This window comes from Meles meles, chromosome 1 (genome assembly GCF_922984935.1).
Source record: "Meles meles chromosome 1, mMelMel3.1 paternal haplotype, whole genome shotgun sequence".
Lineage (NCBI taxonomy): Eukaryota > Metazoa > Chordata > Mammalia > Carnivora > Mustelidae > Meles > Meles meles.
The window spans coordinates 131591048-131613664 of NC_060066.1; the positions used below are offsets into that span (position 1 = coordinate 131591048).

At 37.4% G+C, this 22617-nt stretch overlaps 1 protein-coding gene across 1 annotated transcript in view; it reads right to left on the bottom strand.

Moving 5' to 3' along the window:
• PLPPR4 (phospholipid phosphatase related 4) overlaps window positions 1-22617 on the bottom strand; it is a 43386-nt gene that overhangs the window by 13769 nt on the left and 7000 nt on the right. The window contains exon 2 of the mRNA XM_046021202.1: window positions 5870-6055. Coding sequence (XP_045877158.1) covers window positions 5870-6055 — 186 coding nt within the window. The remainder of the gene's footprint in view (window positions 1-5869; window positions 6056-22617) is intronic.

A 22617-nucleotide genomic window follows, 5' to 3' on the forward strand; every position in this document is an offset into this window, starting at 1 on the left:
ATCTTCTTCTTTGTGGTTTCCTTAGCACCTTATCCTTCCTTTTTAGTATAACTCAGTGAAAGTGCACTTCAGTTGTTCATTTGTTTGTCTCTCACTAGACTGTAAACCCCTGAGAAAAGGGCCTTTTCTTTTTTCTTTTTTTTTTTTTAGATTTTATTTATCTATCTATTTATTTTTTTTTTTTAAATGAGAGAGAGAGCATGAGAAGGGGGAGGGGCAGAGGGAGAAGCAGACTCCCCGCTGAGCAGGGAGCCTGATGGGGGACTCCATCCCAGGACTCCAGGGATCATGACCTGAGCCAAGGCAGTCACTTAACCGACTGAGCCACCAAGGTGCCCTGGGAAGGGCCATTTCTTATTTACCCTTTATTCTCACTGTCTAGCACAATGGCTGGCATTGTGGGATTTGCATTTGTTACCTTCACTGTGGGATGCTTGTTGGCTAATTACCCTGGGCATTCAGGCCCTTAGTTGTGCTACAAAAGAGAAGCAAGATTTGAAATTATGAGTCTTATTTATGTGAAAAATTCAAATATTTAAGATCAGCATGCTTAAGAGATTGATATGAAATGAGACATTGACTTGTAGAAATGTGTAGAGCTGAGAAAAGTTGAATTACAGGAGATACTGGCAGTCTTAGATATAAGGGATGATGTCACTTTAAAGGTCATAGTCATGATAAGGGGCTCAAATAGATTTCCCAAGGGAAACTTCCCAGTTCTCACTACTAGCTTAACATTTATTTTATGAAGTATTTAAAATTATAGTGTTTTGTTTTTTTTTAACTAATGACAGTAAGCTTACAACCTTCTGTTTGGAGTGTTCAATCTGTTCTATTTAATTCTGTAGGTATCATGATATGTGTACAATTATAAAGAATCTTAATTTGTACAAAAATAATTTTTAATGGAACTCTATCAATAACCATAAGTGTGTGAAAATCATGTGGCACATATGATAAACATCTTGAAGATCAATTGTATAGAAATCATCAAAAGGAGGGTTTTTTTCCAAATCATTTAACAGTTAATTATTTATACTTCTTGAGAAATATCATCCAACACTATTACTTTAAGTTAGACAGAGAAACACAATAGGTCCTGTATTCTGCATAGATAGATGTGACACAAAACACCACACACATAGAATAAGATAGTGGTTATCTAAAATTCATCATTTCAAGAGAATTAACCACTCATTCCTGAAATGCACTCTTGCATGGTTAAAAGATATTGATTTTATCTTCACTTCCTCAAAAATAGTTCTGTGGATAATTTTTTTCTTCTCTTTTCAATTATATGTGTAATGATTCACATTTTGTCCATGAATGTTAAATTATATAAGAATTTATTTGTGTAGTGCCATTAGGGAAAAGTGCCTTAGCATACAACACAGTAGTCATTATCTCAAATGACCTTGAGATTTCAGGCATTTTATTTTAGTTGTTTAATATGTTCAAGACTCATATGTCAAGAGAGTGCTTTAATACTATTTGGCTTGATTATGGATAGAGGTTTCTTGTCATTATTTTGACATCACCCAACTGTCCTCTCTAAGAAACACATCAATTTTCTCCTCACACTTCTATTCATTTAACCTTGATCTATATGTCAGTACATGAATTTTCAAAGTGGTTCAATTTTGTCCAAAGATGGAATTTTCCTCAGGGCGAGGGGAGATGCTTCCTGATATATTTCTAAATGCGCCTGCTTGTTTCCTCATTCTGAATGGCATGCTGGTTGTGCTAAAATGTGGTTTCAGAGTTTAGGCTCTGACAATAAAATTATTTGCTGCTTTTGTCATTTGTAAACAGAAAACAATTTCTGACAAGCATCTTTTCACAATATTCTGTTTAATCTGTACACAGGCCAAAAAGAATTTTTTTTTCTTGTTGAATATCATGGACAGGTTTTTGGAAGAGATTCTGAAATGGCTCTGCTTCAGGGGAGACACAGTGAGAAATATATTTTTTTCTGTTAATCATATGGGCGCTGCCCTAGGAATATCTACCACAGGAAGAACTCACAATGAAAAAGTCGTTATTGGGACATCTGGGTGGCTCAGTCCATTAAGCGTCTGCCTTTGGCCCAGGTCATGATCCTGAGTCCCAGAATGGAGTCCTACGTAGGGCTCCCTGATCTGTGGGAGTCTGCTCTTCCCTCTCCATCTGCCCCTCCTCTCCACTCATGCTCTCTCTAGCTCTCTCCCTCACCCTCTCTTTCAAATAAATAGATAAAATTTTTTAAAAAGTCTTCGTTGTGGAAACAGCAAAAGAGAACGACAAAATAGTATTTATTATAGTGTTTAAATCTGTAGTGAAAGTCTTTTAGAAACCCTAGTACCTTTAATATTGTATAAGGTTCCCATCTAGGATCTATAATCAAATTCCAATAGAATTCTCCTATAAAGTTAGATATATTTATCCTTTAATAAAATGTAATAAAAGTTAACTTTCAGCGAAGAGAAAGTATACATTTTTTTTCTATTCATATAGATTACATGAACATTTATGATATCCTCTGCTGTTTTCCCTGAGATACAATCTCCAAAGGACTGAACAAAATGCTTATTTCATTATTACTTTAAAGTAAATGAAAAGTGAGTATTAAGGATGAAATTTTCCAATTCAAGGGCAATTTCAGAGACATAAGAAAATGTATTTCACAGACATGAAAGGAATTTTTACAGTTTCTGGTACAGAATCACGAAGACAGGTTATTTTTAAAACGTCTCTCAAAGCACTTTAAAAAATCTGAAAAGCAAACACTACGTGATTTATATTTAAATGCCTCTATCAAAAAACAGTTGATTTTCTTTTGTTCTTGTAAAGATTCTTTTGAAGAATATTGCTGACATGAGGTCTTTTGTTTTTCACTTGGTCTTCTCTCCAGATGAGTGGGTGAAAACCATGCCTCTCTTCATAGATGTAGCCTTTATCTATTTTTTTTTAAATTTTTAATTTAAACATAATGTAGTTAGCATACAGTGTAGCATTAGTTTCAGGTGCAGAATTTAATGATTCATCAGTTGTATGTAACACCCAGTGCTCAATTTCAATTACATCAAGTGGCTTCCCTAAAGCCCTTCGGAACTGGGCTTTAAAAACCATTTCCACAGGAGATTCCTCTTGCTTCCCCTCCTCCTTCACCAACCCGTTTTCTAACAGGTTAATGCTACATACATGTAAAAAGAAAACAGCATCCTTGGAAGTTGGCCATTAGAGTCTACTTGTTATTTTTCACCTTTTCACCAAGAAGGGAAGGAGATTAGAATTGTAACTATGTAGTAAAATTAGAGACAGAATTATGGGCGTGGAATAAGAGGACTATAGACCCCGTAAGACCAATGTTAAGAAAATAAATGTTTTGGGAGAAATCCTTAAAGATAGAGGAGAAAATGAAATTGGAAAGAGATCTAGAAGACGTATGATAGATGTTTGAGAGAAAGGTGCGAAAGTGATATTTGATGTGAGCAAAGTCAAGATTTGTTTTACCACCGAGTTGGTTATCCAGAGCTACGAACCCAGTGTGGAAAGAAAGAACCACGGACTCCTTGGAGTATCGTGGAGTTCTAAGTGATATGCGGGGATTTAGGGATCCCAGAATAAAAATATTTCCCTAGTTTGCCTCTTGTTCCATTAAGAGGCACGCAGCCACTATGGAGGGCCTGTGGAGACCCTGAGATTTAGTGGGTCCTTTGTGGGAGGCATTGGCACTGGGCTCCCCAGGTCCAGCTTGGTGAGAGACAGACATGGCAGATTTGCCCTGTCATTTCTCAAGGCTCCAGAAAGAAAGCTTTGGACTGGAAGCCCCAGAAAACATCCCTATGGCATCTTAAGAATTTATTAAGGAGTCTATGGCCATACCACCCTGAACGCGCCCGATCTCCTCTGATCTCGGAAGCTAAGCAGGGTCGGGCCTGGTTAGTACTTGGATGGGAGAATTTATTAAGGAAGTGGGGGAGTCACAGATGCAGGAACACAGTGATAAGGCCAAGGTCGTTGTCCCCAGGACGTGTAACAGTGTCAGCAAAGGGATCAGTGTGAGATAAACGGGGTCAGCAGCAGCAGGTGTCACAGCTAGACTTGTCTTCCTGACAACTTCATAAAATAACCTAGGGAGGAAAGGCTTCTGGATATATAAAAAATCCTTTAAATGAATAAATATCAAACATAGTCTCGTGTTAAATATCAATACAGTCATGAACATTTGTACAGAATTTTGTTTCACTTCAAGTATTCTATTACAATAAGTTTGAGGGCTACACCCCAACTAGGAGAAATGCTTTCTGGTGTAATAGTTTATTTATTTATTTATTTATTTAAGATTTTATTTATATTTGACAGACAGAGATCACAAGCAGGCAGAGAGGCAGGCAGAGAGAGAGAGAGGAGGAAGCAGGCTCCCTGCTGAGCAGAGAGCCCAATGTGGGGCTCCATCCCAGGACCTCGGGATCATGACCTGAGCCGAGGGCAGAGGCTTTAACCCACTGAGCCACCCAGGCGCCCTACTGGTGTAATAGTTTAAAGCATATATTCTTTTTGCTCTTGTCAAAGGACTGATGATATAGATTTTTTAGGAAGTCGTTAGAGAAATGACAGGAAAGTGCCGTTATTCTGAGCAATACTGCCCTTTAGATATGTTTTATTAGTTTGAATCACAGCTATTTCCAAGCACATCATTAATAGTTCCGATCACACTAGAGTTAACTGGAGTTTAAATAACTCAGTAATTTACAAAGTATTTGAGACCTTTTAAGTATGATTAATTTCTGTGGAATATTAAGTTCTGATTTTACCTTTTGAGAATGTTTTGTATAATTTATTTTGAGTGTAAACATTTGTTATAATTTAATGTAGGAGAAATTTTGAAAAATCAAATTCATAGCTACATAAAAGTATAGACTTCGGAAGGTTTATGTATAGATTTTTCTAAAATTGCTGATGTGTTGAAACAGAATTGGCCAATTCATTAGGGAATCTTGTAAAAACTCCATTCAAGTACAGCTTTTCATTTAATAATCACGTCCTCTGACATTCATGAGCATGATAAAAGCAAAGTAACAGTTCCTACTGGTAGAAATAAATGATGTTAACCTTGAAACATGTTTCTTGACCTTTATGTGGGATTCTGGGGGCAGAAGAGATGGTAGAAAGGCTTGTCCAGTCTTATTTATTAATGGATTAATGAAAAATGTGTTTACGCATAATGTGTAAGTTAACAAACTAAAAAGAATTATGTTTTACATTCAATTCCAGTAGGTTAGGACATTTCTTTATATTATACATGTAAAAATGCAAATTCCTGTTTGCATCTAAAGTATTTTATGTTTAGTTTGTGTGTGCATGTGTGAACCAAAATGCCAGGAATGTGAGTTGTGGCCTTTTTACTTTTAACTGTTGGTACTCAGTGTTCATAGTCAATAAAAAGTGTTAATCCAGTAAAAAATTGAAACTATGATATCAACATGCCTTTTGAGAAGAAAGTTCTTGGCTATATAATTATTTGTTTTTCCCCTCCAGCTTTCCAGACTTCAGATACCAAATCAACACATTAATTAAGAAATATTTCAGAAATGTCATATTAGCTATTCAAGGGGGAATTATGCAGTTACAAACATTTTTTTTAGAATGATTTATAAAACTGAACATTAGAGACCCATTAATTTTGCAATTATACAATCTTAACTTTTAATGCTAGTAATTTTCAACTATTAAGTCACAGGACATTTTCAACATATCCCAAAGACATGATCTTTCTGTTCCAAGATTTCGAGTTCACTTTTTGTTTGTTTTTAACCCATTTATTACACAAATGTGGTCATTCTTATTTTTGGGAGAATGAAAAATATAATTTGGGGGCAATTCTTACCGTAATTGCAGGTCCAGCAAAAGCCAAGCTCAGCAACATGAGGAACGGAATTGCCTCCTGGGTTGGTTCAATATAGGGCATGCTAAGACTCCGGTCATAGCAGCTAAATCCAGAGTGCACGGGTTTGAAGACATCCGTGAGTTCAAGGAAATAAAGGCTAACCACCGATGACGCCAATATAGGCAACTGAGAAGGAAGGATATAGAAGAGCAATTTATTATTGTGCACAGGTCATACATAGGATCGGTGCATCTTTAAGTGGAAACAAATGGCTACTTCCCCTTCTCTCACCACTCTCCTCTGATCTCAGACTTAACACCTTTCATAAATGCTATGGCTTCTACTTTCAGAACATCTAATTCACCTACCTGTCACCAGCCTCCTATGAGCTCAAGTCACGTCCCTCACCTTTGCTCTCAGATCACCTCCTAACTGGTGGTGTACTTTCACTCTTCTCTCCCCACCCCACCTATCCATTTTCCACCCAGCAAACCAAGGGGTCTTTGGAAAATATTTTTTTACCATATCCCTCCTGATCATAACCACTCTAAGTGCTTTCCATTCTATCTGAATAATATCCAAATGTCACATCATGGAATACAAATTTCTGCATGAACTGGCTCTTGTTTCAGTTTCTTACACCTTTCTGTATGATGTTTATACAACTCCCCAAGCTCCTGCCCACTATAATCTAATTGGTTTCCACACCTTTCTACCTAGTGTCTTTGCATTTGCTGTTCCTACTTCTGTTTGTGCTCTTCCTCTGGCTCTTGGTATAAACTGGTTTCTTTTCGTCATTTAATGATGATTTCCTGTCACCAGACCCCCCAATAGAGAGACAAGGCCACACAGGCTCTTGCCAATGGCATTGGGCCCAGGAGGAAGTCAAAGGTCAAAGGAAGAAGGAATAGTGAAGATGGTGAGGCCCACAGGAAAACAAAAGCTGAGAGTCAAAGTTCAAAATCTGTGGTCCCCAACGGCAAGAACTGTGCTGCTTTTCTAGCCAAAGCAAAGGAAAACCACATTCCTAAAGAGGTTGTTGTCCATGCGGCCAAGGAGAGGCTCAAGGCCAGGGCTGCTGCTCCTCCTAGGGAGGTATTTGAACCCCTGGTCAGGAAGACAGGCTTGAGGAGGCTGGGCATGCCCACCAAGGCCTCATTGTCCAAACTGGCCAGTAGGAAGGCAAAGGCTGAAAGCTAGAGCTGCTGTGGAGACATGGAGATCCTGCCTGAGTTGTTATTCCCCAAAAAACCCTCACGCTATTTATTTCATTATAACCTATTTATCAACAACGGCTTTTTTACACACACACACAAAAGATAGCCCTTGATTCATCCTTCCCTCTCTGCCCTTATCATCTTGCTTGATTCTCTTCATGACATTGATCATCAACGAAAATTACCCTGTCAATTTAATACTTCACCTTTTTATTTTTCATCACTCTCTCCCCATCTCCCACTGAAATACGTGCTCCATGAAGTGAGAGTCTGCCAGTGATGTTTATTTATTGCTGAGTCAGGGCACAAAATTGTTTCCGGCATGAGGTGGGCACATAGTACATCATTTAATAACTTAATACTGCATTAAATACTTGTTGATAAATGACTAATTGAATAAGTTAATAATTAGACTAGAGTTACCAGATTTAGTAATGAAAATACAGGTCACCCAGTGAGGTTATAATTTCAGATAGGCAATGAGCAATTTTTAGTATAAGTATGTCCCATGCAATATTTGGGGGATATTTAACTAAGAATTATTTGTTGTTTGTGTGAAATTGTAATTTCACTGGATGTCCTTTAGTTTGTCTGGCTAAGTCTATATTACACATTTACCTTCAAGACTTTGTATTATGGATTCAGTTATTTATTCACTCAACCTATATCAGGTACTATGTGGATGCGAGCTATAATATGGTTGAACAGGACATGGGCTTGGCCAGCAAGATTATGAGACACGGGCTCTCAGCTTAAGAGAAAATACTGTAAGTACATTGATGGTAGACCTTCAGAATCTGAAAATTCAGTTTAAATCGCACATATATCAAGAGTTGCTTAGCCTAAGGCTGTGTTACTTGTAGCAGATACAATATTTATTTGACTAAACAGAGCAGATTTTTGATGAAGACATTAGTGACCATCCATCATATCTGGATGTTCAGTTAAAAAAATAAGTTTACGAAACAGGATTATGCCTTCTATTCCCAAGGATCTTTTAATAATGAGGTGAGAATTAAGTTTATTAGAAAAACTAATTATCTATAGAGATTAATCTGGCATTGTCCTCTTTTTCAGATTGATGCTTTTCAACAGAACAAAAAGCACGTCAAAACACTCAACATTTCTCTCATTAGAACCCATGATCATTTGTTCACTTCAAATATCTGATCATTTCTCCCCACCACTCCCCTCTCCTGTAATACACTAGGAGTTTTCATTCTCAACCAATAAAACACCACTGCATGCTGCATGTGTGTGATTGAGATTTTTCATTTAAATCCACTTAAGTATATTTTAGTTTTAATTTAACAAGTAATGCATATAGCCCTTACTATGTGCTGTGAAGTTTGTTTTAGAAAGCTTAAATAATTTTATTAATTAATTTTTAACTCATTTAACTTAAGACTTTTTATTATGATATAATGTAGGTGCTATTATTATCCTTGTTTTGTAGGTGAATAAGCCCAGTCTTCTCTAGTCAGTGTCAGAGGTAGGTTTTGAGCCCATGAACTGTATCTCCAAAATCGTATTTCTTAAACACACTCTATGCTTTTTGTTTATTTTCAAAACTGGGATTAGAGTTTTAGGATAATGAAACACAACTAGCATCAATTAAAGGGGGGGCTATTTAGTTTAAAGTTCTGTTGTCTTCCCTAGTAAAGACATTATTTGCCATTGGATTTTGTGGATGATTAGTTTAGAATCTGCTTAACTGTACCAGTGAAGATACAGCCATGAAATGAAAGTTCTATTCCTATACTGCGCGTGTGTCTGTGTGTGTATGCGTGTGTACGTATATGTGTAAATAGGGAGGGACACTCTGAATTCAGCGTACTGTAGCCAAACCAGTCGGGTCATATGGTTTTCAAGGGAGGTTCTAATATCAGCTCTCCCACTCACCTCCACCAATGTGACCTTGGAAATGTTTTCCTTAAATCTCAGTCTTCTTATCTAAGAGGAAAGTACATTGACAGTATGTACCCACCATCACAGGCAGCTGAAAGGATTAAATGAACTAGTGCAAGTAATTTTCAACAATACGTAGAATGAAGAATACCTTATAAATGTTAGGATTATTATTGTTGTTGTTGTTGTTATAACTATTAATAATAATATACTGTCAAACGTCCCTTTTTTGGTAATTCTTTATATGGTAATCTGTTTTGAAAGTAATGTCCTCACTCTTAATTCCCTAGTGCTTCTTTTTAGGAATTTATTTTTTATTTATTTATTTTTTTATGTGACAGAGCACACACAAGTGAGAGAAGGAGAGAGTGAGAGAGAGAGCACGCAAGCCCAACCAGGGCGGAGGGGCAGAGGAGGAGGAAGAAGCTGACTCCCGGGGCGCCTGGGTGGCTCAGTGGATTAAGCCGCTGCCTTTGGCTCAGGTCATGATCTCAGGGTCCTGGGATCGAGCCCCGCATCAGGCTCTCTGCTCTGCAGGGAGCCTGCTTCCTCCTCTCTCTCTGCCTGCCTCTCTGCCTACTTGTGATCTCTCTCTCTGTCAAATAAATAAATAAAATCTTAAAAAAAAAAAAAAAAAAAAAAAAAAAAAAAAAAAAGAAGCTGACTCCCTGCTGAGCAGGGAGCCCAATGATGCAGGGCTCTCAGATCATGACCTGAGCTGAAGGCAATGCTTAACCAACTGGGCCACCCCCACGCCCCTCTTTTCAAGATATTTTTATATGCTCTTCTTTATTATCAGTTATCTGCTAGGTTAGTTGGAGCCTTTGCTCTGCTTCCCAAATGAAAATCTCCTTAAAGTGGGGGCCTAATCTTACTCATTTCTACACTTGCACGAATATTATACATCAGAGTGACTTCTAAATATATATGCATATATATGAATAAAATAAATTAGTTTTTTGTGTAAAAATTAATTTCCTTCGGTAATGTTATGCACCTTAGTCATTTCAGACATCAGCCGCCTTTCAAGATTTTTCCTAGCGACAAAGTCTTTCTACCCATGTATTAATAGCTTTTACAGTTCTATAGAAACATATTTCAAGACGCTCATCTGTTTTCAAAATAATGGTCATATTTTTCTTCTTTTTGGTGTTTGTTTCTCTGGATTTTTAAATTATCTTTTATTCCTTGTATTCTAATTTGTTCTTAAGAAATAGTGATTTGGGGAGGCGCCTGGGTGGCTCGGTGGGTTAAGCCTCTGCCTCCGGCTCAGGTCATGATCTCAGGGTCCTGGGATGGAGCCCCACATCGGGCTCTCTGCTCAGCAGGGAGCCTGCTTCCTCCTCTCTCTCTGCCTATCTATGATCTCTCTCTCTTTGTCAAATAAATAAAAAATAAAAAGAATTAAAAAAAAAAAAAAGAAAGAAATAGTGATTTGGGTACACCTGGGTGGCTCAGTCAGGTAAGCATCTGCCTTCCGCTTGGGTCATGATCCCAGGGTCCTGAGATCAAGTCCCACATTGGGCTCCTTGCTCAGCCAGGAGCCTGCTTCTCCCTCTGCCTGCCACTTGCCCTGCTTGTGCCATCCCTCTCTCTCTCTCTCTGACAAATAAATAAATAAATAAATAAATATCTTTAAAAAAAGAATGATTTGAACAAAATATTTATAATATTTGAGAAAAAAGTAATTTTATACATTGCTGTCCTATATTGTATTTTACTACCAGACAACAATGAATTAGATTACAATGCTTCCTTCCTTCTTCAGAGGTATCTTTCATCTTTTGAAATATTCATCAACAAAACTTCTTTTTCAATGGAAGAACTTTAACAGATGGTATGCACTAATTTGAGCACACATATAGAATTGATATATATACATAATAAAATTGCACAGACATCTTTCGAATGCATTTAAAATGAGATTTTAAAAGAGATTTTAAAAGATCCATATAGGCAAGAATTAAGAATTTTATTCTCCACTTATGTTGTACCAAGAAAAAAGTGTGAACTAGCTGTTTTTATGTAGCAACACAGAGGAGGGAAATTACCTGAAGATTAGGAAAATAGTTTTCAAAAAAAAAAAAAAGAGATTGATTCTTATAATTACTATCTGCTAAGGAACTTGTGAGTAAAAATAATAGAAGCAATTTTTAAGAGAAAATTACAACAGTTTTAGAAGACAAGGCAAACAAAAGAAATGTGTTTCAAAAGATTACATTTGCTGGATAATATTGATTTTTTGAGGCCTTTTTAAAAAATCAAATCGACAGTATATATCAATTTTAGCAAAACATTTTATGGAATCTATCATGACATTTTATCTAGGTCAGATAACTTACTTGCTTTTAGCATGTTGATAATGAGAACAAGCTTTCTTTCTCATTTGGGAGAGTTTTCTCTGCTCTTGGCCTAGAGTGATACAATTCCATTCCATTCTTTCCCTCTTTCATGGCCATCATGAATGTAGAGTCTTACAAAATCCTCTTAAACTGGTGGTATCAGAGCCGCAAGGAGCCAATTAACATATATAATATTAATGCTCCTTTGTTTTTTATTTATTCAACAAGTATTTACTGAGAACCTGCTAGCTGTGGGCCTTGTTCAGTGTCCTGGGAATAAGCCAAACAGTGTCCTTGTTCTCATTCCCACTGAGGAAGGCAGATACCAATTTAAAAATTATAATCTGAGGGGCACCTCGGTGGCTCAGTGGGTTAAAGCCTCTGCCTTCGGCTCAGGTCATGATCCTAGCGTCCTGGGATCGAGCCCCGCATCGGGCTCTCTGCTCAGTGGAGAGCCTGCTTCCCCTCCTCTCTCTCTCTCTGCCTGCCTCTCTGCCTACTTGTGATCTCAGTCTGTCAAATAAATAAATAAAATCTTAAAAAAAAAATTATAATCTGAGAACGAACATGTACTCTAAGGAAGATAAAAGGGAAGGCTGTGGTAACTGAGTGCCTGGATTGCTCTTCCAGATCTGGGAAGGCCTACCTCAGTAGGTATCATTTAAGCAGAGATTTCGCGGGACAAGAAAGACCTCATCGTCTAAAACCCAGGTGAGAAGCGGACTCAAAAGGGAGCAGTGACAGAAGAAGAAGTCAGAGAGGTGGATCTGGGGCCAAGCTTGGCAGAGAACTGAAGGCTGCAGCCTGAGTTAATATTTTAGGCAAAGTACATTTGGAAACGCTTTGGAGAATTTAAGCAGAGGTTTAATATGACTTGAAATAGGTCTTACAGACATCACTCTGACTGTTGGGTTGAGGATGGATGTGGTGGGTCCAAAGTAGAAGCAGGGTGAAAATTCAGAAGGCTCATCAAAACTCAGCAAATGCTTATTGACTATGTTGTGTGTGCCTGACCCTGGTCTGTGAGTGAGGAAGATGGCAGTCCAGACAGAAAACTCCCTGTCCCCACGGAGCTTCCATACTAGTGGACGTATGGGCCCTGACCTAAGCCAGGCAAGACACGGACGCAGGTAGAGAAGTTGCCAGATCTGGATCTGATTCTGGAGGCAGAAATGACAGGACTTATTGGCAGTCTAGTCCTGGAAGGAAAAAGAATCAAGGCTGATTTCATGGACCCTAGGCTTGAGCAATCTGGTCAGTGGCATCATTTATCGGAAGGAGGAAGGCTGGGAGAAGCTTGAGTAGGAGAAATCTAAGGCTCTGTTCTGGAAGTATGAAAGCTGAGATGCCTCTTAGGTATCAAAATTTAGCTGTAGAAAAGAGTAAGATGCCATTCTGGACCAAGGCTGCTGGTAAAAAGCTGCATGTGACTGATACAGGATGATTTTTTTAAAATTTTATTATTTAAAAAAAAATTTCTGTTTTCTCACCTTAGCACATACCCTCCCCAATGTCCATCACCCAGCCATCTCATCTCTCCCATCCCCCTCCTCTCCAGCAACCCTCGGATTTAAACAACACCACGATCGCTTTTGAACGTTTGCACAAGAAATTTCAAAACGAAATTACTTTGTTTTTAACATGAATAATGACACAAGAAGTCAAAGAATGTAACTGTGTAGATTCATACCACTCATATGCAAGAGGTAATCTACAAGAAAAGGAACATTTTAAAATGTGAATAATAAATTTAATTTGATTTGACTTATTTTTTGTGAATAAAAAAGTTGAAACGGGAGGCTGGGAACCCATTCTGGTAAAGTATCCGCAAATCATATGAAAAGTGAAATTTAAAACATTAATATAATATACTGAAATCAAGTTCAAAGTAGAAGAAATATTAGCAGATCAAAGTAATTTTACTAAAGCTTATGCCACAAAGGAGGTTGTCATAGGTCAACACAGTGATGATAGAATTTTCTACTTCCTACAGTGCAATATTTAATGACATTTCTGGTAATTTTTGCCTTGTAGTTAATCCAGATAAATGTTTTCTTAAAATATTGGCAATGATAATTAATAATATGTACTATAGTATAGTATATGGCTTTATAGTTTATATCACTATCTTAATTGCAGCATATTTAGATGAACTACAATGAATCTCAAAAATAGGGGTGATAAGAAAACACACTGACATGTAAAGGGTAGTTAAGGGAAGGAAATGATCAGGTATGAGTCTATAACACCATTCAAGGTCTAGGTATCTAAATTAGTTTTCACAAATAAACGGGCTGTGGTTTAAATGGCATGCATAGATACAAATTCAAACAAGGCAGTGTGATAGAACGAAACCAATGCCAGTTTCAGAGCCAGGAGAAGGCAGTTTCTCCCCTCATTTATTCCACCAGCTTCTAGGATTCCGGGCAAGTCGCTTCACCTTTCTGGGCCTCATCTGTTCTCAGTGAAATGAGGGGCTGCTTACATTGTTAACTACTTCTAGAATTCTCCATGTGCCGGCATGATTTCGGGGACATCTCACTCATTTCTTTTATATGGTCACTACTCTCTATAATGTATTAGGTGTGCTACCTGTGTCCTCCACATGAGTCATTTCATCCTCTAAGATATTTCTAGACTGATTTTTCTTTCTTTCTGCCTTTCTCTTTTCTTTCTTTCTTTCTTTCTTTCTTTCTTTCTTTCTTTCTTTCTCTTTTAAAGGTTTTATTTATTTATTTGAGAGAGAGAGAATGAGAAAGGGAGAGCATGAAAAGGGAGAGGGTCAGAGAGAGAGGTAGACTCCCCACTGAGCAGGGAGCCCGATGCAAGACTCTATCCCTGGAATCCTGGACCATGATCTAAGCCAAAGGCAGTTGCTTAACCAACTGAGCCACGCAGGCACCCTAGGCTGATTTTCCTAGAGTTCATATCTGATCATGGCTTTTAAGAGTGTCTCACTAACAACCAAATAAAGTGCCAGTTTTTTAGAATGGCACTTATGACCTTTTATATTCTTGCCTAATCTACTTTCTTGTTTAATTTTGCTCCATACCTACTTTCCACTGTCCCGCTATGTTCCCATTACACTTATGTGTCAAAAGACATGTTCTAGGCTCTGTTTTATATTACATTTTCACATTCATGTCCCATAAAAATTGTCCTCATAAAGGTCAAGTTGACATGATTTTTTTCTTCCTGAAACTTTCTCCATGATCTTTATTCAGAACAGAAGACTCTGACTCCTGTACTCCATATGTATTCTATTATAGGACCTATTTGTCTGCCTTGGACTATAGCTTTTTGTATATCATCAGCCCTAGTCTTAAGATTAACTACTTAAAACTACTTAAAAAAGATTAACTTACTTGAGACCTGTGTATCTCACACAGTGCTCTGAATTTTCAGGCGGTCAGTAAATGTTTACCAGATTTAATCAAAAGAAATCAAGACATTACTATTAACTAAATGGAAAACTTGAATGATTTCTTAACAATGCATAGCATATGCTTTGGGGATGTGGGTGCCAGACACTGTACCTAGGTCTATAACAGATTGCTGCATTCAGTCCACACCTTATAAAGTTTCTATTGGTATTCTCAATTTACAGATGAGAAAACTGAGGCAGATGTCGGTTATGTGAATTGTCCGGGGTCACAAAGCTGGTGAGTGGGAGTACCCAGATTCCTACGCAGATGCCCAAGTCCAGAAAACAGGCTGTCAACTTCTTTGCTCATGGCTATCAGCCTATTTTCCCTTCAACATTGCTACAAAGGGGGGCGCCTGGGTGGCTCAGTGGATTAAGCCGCTGCCTTCGGCTCGGGTCATGATCTCAGGGTCCTGGGATCGAGCCCCGCATCGGGCTCTCTGCTCTGCAGGGAGCCTGCTTCCTCCTCTCTCTCTGCCTGCTTCTCTGCCTACTTGTGATCGCTGCCTGTCAAATAAATAAATAAAATCTTTAAAAAAAAAAACAAAAAACATTGCTACAAAGGCTGTTATTGCCGAAGGGGAAAAGGGCTGCAGGGAATATGTGATTGAGAAAAGTCACCACTTCCTAACTCTTAAACAGTTTCTATATCAACTTCTTTAGCCCCCAAACATGAAAATGGATTCTTTCTTTAAAAAAATTATTTATTTATTTGACAGACCGAGAAAGAGTACAAGCAAGGGGAGTGACTGGCAGAGGGAGAAGCAGGTTCCCCACTGAGAAAGGAACCCAATGTGGGACTTGATCCCAGGACCCTGGGATCATGACCTGAGCCAAAGGCAGATACTTAATCCACTGAACCATCGAAGCACCCCATAAAAACAGCTTCTTGTGCTCAAATCTATTACCTGTCTTTTCTGCAGCTTGGTTCACTTCCAGTTACCAAAAGTAATATTTATTGAGCAATAATTCATATCTAAAAAGAAAAGAACTTTTATTGGGTTTTTATGTAGGCATTTCCCCATGAGTTATCTAATTTAATACTCATGACGTCTTTGGGAATTGTATGATAAATTTTGAGAGAAGATCCTGCCCCAGATAAGTTAAACAGTGTGCCTGGCTCCTCAGTGTGAAGCCGCAGTAAGGAACCTTATCTGTTCAGCTCCCAGAAGCACAAGCCCCACGCCACCCTGCTGCCGCTCTGGCACATGTCGCCATCTGGCACTAGTCCGGTGTTTTCCAGGAAAGAAGAGCCCCAGGCTTCCGTGGAAATGCCACATAAGGACAGAGGCGAGAAATGGCCATGTGTGTGAGGGGTTTCAACAGCGGCCGCAAGAGTGAAAAGCCCTAGGCACTTTCAAATCACGCTCTCAACGATCTCATATTCCAAGGTCTTAATGCTCTTCCCTGTGCAGTTTCTCCAATGTAATATTATTATTATTATTTGGTAATATCTTAAGAACCCTTACTTATATCTTGGATGTTTTCTGCTCTTATCTTCACTATTTTTTTTTCCTTGTAAATAACTTCTAGTGTAAAATACCAGGGATTGGGGCACCCTTAAATCTCCAGATGCTTTCCTGTCCTCGGTGATTTCTTTGGATCACTTTCTCTAGCTGCACAGGGATGGCCTCATGAATGCCTCTGTCACAGCGATTGCCGTATGAGACGGCAGTTGTTCTCTACTTTTCTCTTTTATTCAGTGATATGACCCTTGAGAACAGAGAAATGGTCTTATTCACGTCTCTATCCCCAGGCCTAGTAGAGCAAAGGACATACTCAGTAGCCTCAATGTAGAATAAATACGTACATGGCTGGCTCAGACAGAGATGTTAAGTGATTTACACAATTTTTGTCATGTGGCTAATATGATAGAACAAAAATACCCATGTTAAAAGATCCTTGCCTACTTCTCTCACAGAACATGCTCCTATTGTAAACTTCTACAATTCTAATAATGATTTTAAGCACTGAAGAAGACAAGAAACTCAAACTAAGTCCTTCAAATAGTAAAGTTTAAAATAAAAATACATGTCTGTTTTATCACCTGAATATTGATCCAGCATAAGGCTTGGGGTAGTAAGCTTTGTAATCACAGTTTTAACCTCAGGTTTTGAAGATTTGCTCCTCTGACATAATTAGACAATGAAGTATGTGCATTGTCTTGGAAAACATTTTGTTCTTTAAACCAAATTGGACACTAAGACCTGAGGCTGGGGACCCATACCTCAATTGTTAAAAGTAATTGGTTTTAAATCTTTCTAGAGTTGTAATTTCGTTTCCCTTACAACATATACCTGACTTCAAAAAATATGGGTACAAGTAGCAATTTAATGCTACTTCCAGGGGCCACTTAAAGTAGTTTACGTTTCTGAACTCTTTCAATCTTCATAAAACCTCTTACTATTATTAGGTACCACTATTTTCCCACATATGGGAGAACTGAGGCAAGACAGATGACATGATTTGTGCAAAATTATACAGCTGGTTAGCTAGGTTATAAACTCCAAGAAACCCAGCATGTGTTCATGTTCGTGATCATTATACTTCCTGCATTTTGCTAAAATTTCCACCTCTGACCTTTGCCTTCAAAAAGACAATGAGAAATAGAAAAAATAAACATATATAAAGTACATTTTAGCTTTATATACCATGGATACCTCCCTATAATTTCTGCTGTGATTGGTATTATGCATGTATTTTTGACATCTCTTAAAAAATTGCAATTTTAGGGGCGCCTGGGTGGCTCAGCGGGTTAAAGCCTCTGCCTTCAGCTCAGGTCATGATCCCAGGGTCCTGGGATCGAGCCCCGCATCGGGCTCTCTGCTTAGCAGGGAGCCTGCTTCCTCCTCTCTCTCTCTGCCTGCCTCTCTGCCTACTTGTAATCTCTGTCTGTCAAATAAATAAATCTTTAAAAAAAAAAATTGCAATTTTAATATACTTAGATTAAATGACATTTTCACTATCACTTGGATTATTTAATTCATATAGAGAAAGCATAAATATTTTCCCCTGAATGGTCTTACAGAGGAAATACATAATACATTTGGAGCCCAATACATATTTCCTAATATGAAACAACATAGGATTAAAAGAAAAATAAATAAATATTGTCATGCAATGTTAGGGAAATGAAATCTAACTAAAAATTACTGCAATTTTGAGACATGGAATAACAAAACCAAAATTCTGGTTTTGAGATCTAAAGTGATACCTAATTTTGTGTTATGAACACAGAAATTATTGAATTCCATACATCAGTCATTTGAAAAATTTTTGAGTTGTTTACTAAATTCAGGCACCAAATTTATCATTTAAACTATTTTATGTAAGTACTATTAAAGTTTATATTTTTTACTACATAATAATTGATTTAAACCTTACATTTATTAAGTGTATACTTTGTAGCTGATATATTTTATTTGACCTATCAATTACCCAGCAAAGGGATTTCTAATCCATTATTTTAGGTAAGAATTTAACAATGTCTCGTGAGCCACTCTCTCCTTCAAGCTTGTCTCCTACATACTTAGATGCATACTCAAATGCATATTATGAGCCCACCTTCAAGATTAAAGATTTTCCAAGACTGCTAAGGCTTTTATTTACTTGAATGTATCTGTGAAAAATATTAACAAATATAAACAGAATATTGAAGGTAAAATATTAATGTGGGACAGGATATTAATAACTTTTATTTCCAACATTTTAAGGCTATAATTAAATTAAGTATAATTGTATCATGTGTTTCATTTTGACATGCATCAAAAAGTCAGATGAGTAGATATACACACAAAATACAATGTGATGTGACATACAAGTACATCTGGCAAAGAGGCACATTTTATTACTCAAGTTTTAAACAAATAAATCTAATTACTGATGAATTGCTTGACCAACACAAAAAACTGGGAAAGCCAGTAGTTTGAACCAAAAGTCAAAGAATAAATGAAATCATATGTTTGCATGTGCATGTGTGTGCGTATGTGTGTGTGCGCGCGCGATCTGGCAGATTTTTCTAGAGTTTCACCTGGTACCATGCACAGATCTTCAGAAGGTGGCACAGTAGGATGGAAATGTCTCTGAGCTGGAGGGACCATTAAGCATTGTTGTAGCTGATGACATTTTTAAGCAACCTCCCCACCCATTTCAAGAAGTAGCCATCCATTACAGATTTGGTTAACCCTTGTTCATATGCCAAGATTTCAGCAGCCTCTGATTTTGGCAATCCAACCATCTGGTCTGTGTAGCTAAGCAGCTCTATTTTGCCACTGAAGAAGGGAAGGTTCCCTGCCCCACTGCCCAAGCTCAGTGTCTGCCCCTCTGCTATGCTTAACTGCCTCTGTCTAGATTAGAAGTTGTTGTCCTCATTATAGGTTTTTAATGCGGCCTGGAAAATGAAGGCACACACAGGAGAGGATGAGAGACTGAAACACAGTTCATGAAGGTATTTGTGTTTCTTGGGGTCATCTCTTATTACCCATCTCTCCTCTCCTCTGTTGTGTTGACTTCTGCAATCTTAAAGTGCAAGGGTGGTGATGAGGAAGGGTCAGAGCCTGTGGAGTCAGGTGGTCTGGGAGCTTTGGAATGGACAGTATGTACACTTCTTTTATAGCCCCAGAGAACAGGCATCTTCTGGAAGGTATTGCACTTGGCCCTTCTTGGACATGTTGGAACACATATCCGGGTGATGAAGTCTTGGTGATCTCTTCCCTTGTTTCTGGACTGGACTAGAAAGACCACTGGCCTTTGGAATCAGCCAGAGAAGACTGAGGCCAAGGCTAAGACCAAAGCTGAGGCCCAGTACACTCTCTATCTCCCTATCTCCAGTGACTGACAGATTTCTTGACCAATGTGACATTAATGCAACATAAATTTATTGAGACCCTATTACCTTCTCTCTGCTATTTCTATTGCTCTAGAGGTTAGAGTTAAAAAAAAAATAATAATAATAATTATCTTAACTATCTCCTGGTCTAACTATCTAAAAAATCACCAGAACCAATTTTGTCCATGAAATAACTATATACGCACGAGACTTAATTATCAAAGAATCCAGCATCATTGAATAAATTTCTTCATACATCTATTAAATTCAACTGGAAACTAGAAACCCAATGAGAACCTAAGGTAGAAAAGTTTCAAAAGTTAATTTCTTTCCAGTATACAGTTTACAACAGAGTGTTGCCTGTCTTTTGATGTCTTCCCATGGAGAAGACTCATGATCTAAACCCAAATCTTTACAATTGGAAGCTGTGTTTCAATCACTCAAATCTCAGTTGCTACAATACAAACATTTCCAGATCATCACACAGGAAGAAAAAAACTTGTTAATTCTTTGGTGTGTATACAACTGTTTCCCCAAAAATTTCAATGAATTTCACCCCAATAGCCTCAGTGAGGTTACTTACTCCCAAAGATTAGATTACCCTTTGATTCATCTTTTCTTGTAGAATATATACATTTTTTATCTCACAGATGGCTAAAATGAAACATGAGATTATATGTATTTTGCACGGATAGCTGCTGCTGAGTTCATATACAGTACCATAGAATTCTAAAAAGATTTGAATGGCAGGGTCTCGCAGAGTATGGACCTACCAACATCCTTGGAGCAAGAACCCGCAGTAGAGTGCTGCACTAGCATATAGAAAATGTTCAGTGAATGTGAATTTTCTCACTGACAAGGTTAAGTAAGGATACTAAAAGCAAGTGGTTTCCATTTTGTGAATGTGTGTTTTGTGTGTGTGTATGTGTGTGCCTGTATCAATAAAAAAAGAGCATACAATCCAACAAGCTTTTATTTATATGTATTTTTATTTTGAAACAGATTACTTTATCACTGTATGCAACATTATAAAACATACCAAAATGTGTGATACAAAAAAAAAAAAAAAATCAGGACAATAAACTCCTTTCCAGGGAATCTAGTAAAGTCTGAAGCCAATTGAAAAGTTTACTTTAGACGAGATGAGGGGTTGGAGGGTGTTGGCAAATGGGAAAGAGAAAACTCATTTACTAAGCATTGAGTTTCCATTAGAAATTGCTAGCCATATTGTATAATTTGTATACAATCAAGGAGTCACAAAAACGAATGTGCCCACAGTATTTCCACCATTTTACAAGTGTGGATACTGAGACTTGGAGGAAGTAAGTTACTTGCCCAGAGTTTGCTAGAATGTGTGCCTTATGTAACTTAAAGAGTTATCTATGAAAATTAAAATGATGAGTTCCTTCTTTAAATAATACCACTCCTTGAAGTCTCAAATCTCAAAAACTCCATAGGTATGCCTTACACCATAATATGGGTATAAGTATACTTAAGAACTGGGGACTCATAGAGACCATAGAGATTGATTTAATCTTCCATTGTTCAATAATTCACGAGACAGAGCAACATATTTGATGGGATATTCATCAGCATTTACTTTATAAACAAAAACATCTCCATTAGCTTAAAAAAAGAAAGTTAAGGACAAATTTATGTTCAGATTAGTTCTGTTTTATTCTATCCATCCTGTGAAAATTTACTGAAACTCTCCTATGAACTAGGAAATATGCCAGCAATGGTTCTATATTATTTCCACTAATTTAAAAGGCACATAATAAGCAATCAATAAATATTTATTTAATGAATAAATGAACTATCATGAAGATACAAACAGATTACACCCTGGTACTTCATTTTAGTACCCTTTTTTTGGAGACCACTTCATGTAAGATTGGTCTCTTGGGGGCTCCGCCCATGTGGGCTCAGTTTCTGAAGGCATGATTAGGACTTTATAAAATAGCAGTTTTACCACCAACACAATTAAGTAGCCCAGGCTTTTGGTGAGGACATTAAATTGTAAACAACACATTCATACACAGTTCCATGTTCCCTCTCCCAAACAACAGCCTGCTAAACAAACTGATACATCATTTACCTTTTCCTCTAAATACACTGATTTTAATTTCCAAATTTTTCCCTCTCTTTAATTTATACCTCAGTGGCCTAAGGCCAGTTCTGGAAAAATATACAGAAGCCATCTTGTGACAGCAAATAAGGAAGCAATTATCCTCCTTTATGTTGCGTTAACATAAATGTTTGTGACTTGAAAACAACCAAAGATTAATGGAACTACAGGGCAATTGATTCCGTGTCTAATTAATGACAGAAAAAAGACCTCCACGTTAATTGTGCTAAAACGAACATTTCTGTCCTTAGCTTCCATATTCCAAAATCCACTTGACCATGAGGAGGTATTGGAAGTACATTTCTCAGCTAATTAATTCTAGAAGAAACCACAGAAGCTAAGATGCTCATAAATAGACATTTCACAGTCCAAATACAAACTTTTTTTTTTTTTTTTTTTAACAAACTTCAACATAGGCGTTTGGACTATTTGGGTTTTAGGCATATTCTTGGACCTCCTTGAGTCTCAGTTACTGCATTTGTAGAACAGAGTTAGTATCTACTGCTACTGTCCAGTTGTATTTAAAGGATCAAAAAAGACAATGTATGTGAAAAACTACAATACATTATAATAGAAAATTCAGGGTTTTTTTTTTTTTTACTAATGATGTAAAGTATATTCTTATTCCTTCAATGTTTCATCTTTATTGTCTGTCAGAGACCTCGTGTCAAAGGAAGCAATTGTGAAATTATAGGTGGGCAATTAGGCAATGAGAAAGAAAAATACCACTTCCAAACTTACAGTCGTTAGCTATAGCCATGTTTTTCAAAGACCCAACAATTTGGGAAAGCAGAAGATCCATTCACAATTGCTTTAATATGTTGACTAATGCAATGCCATGTCATGAAACATGTACCCTAGGTCTCAAGATGCAACTTTCAAACAACTAGCACAATTTGTT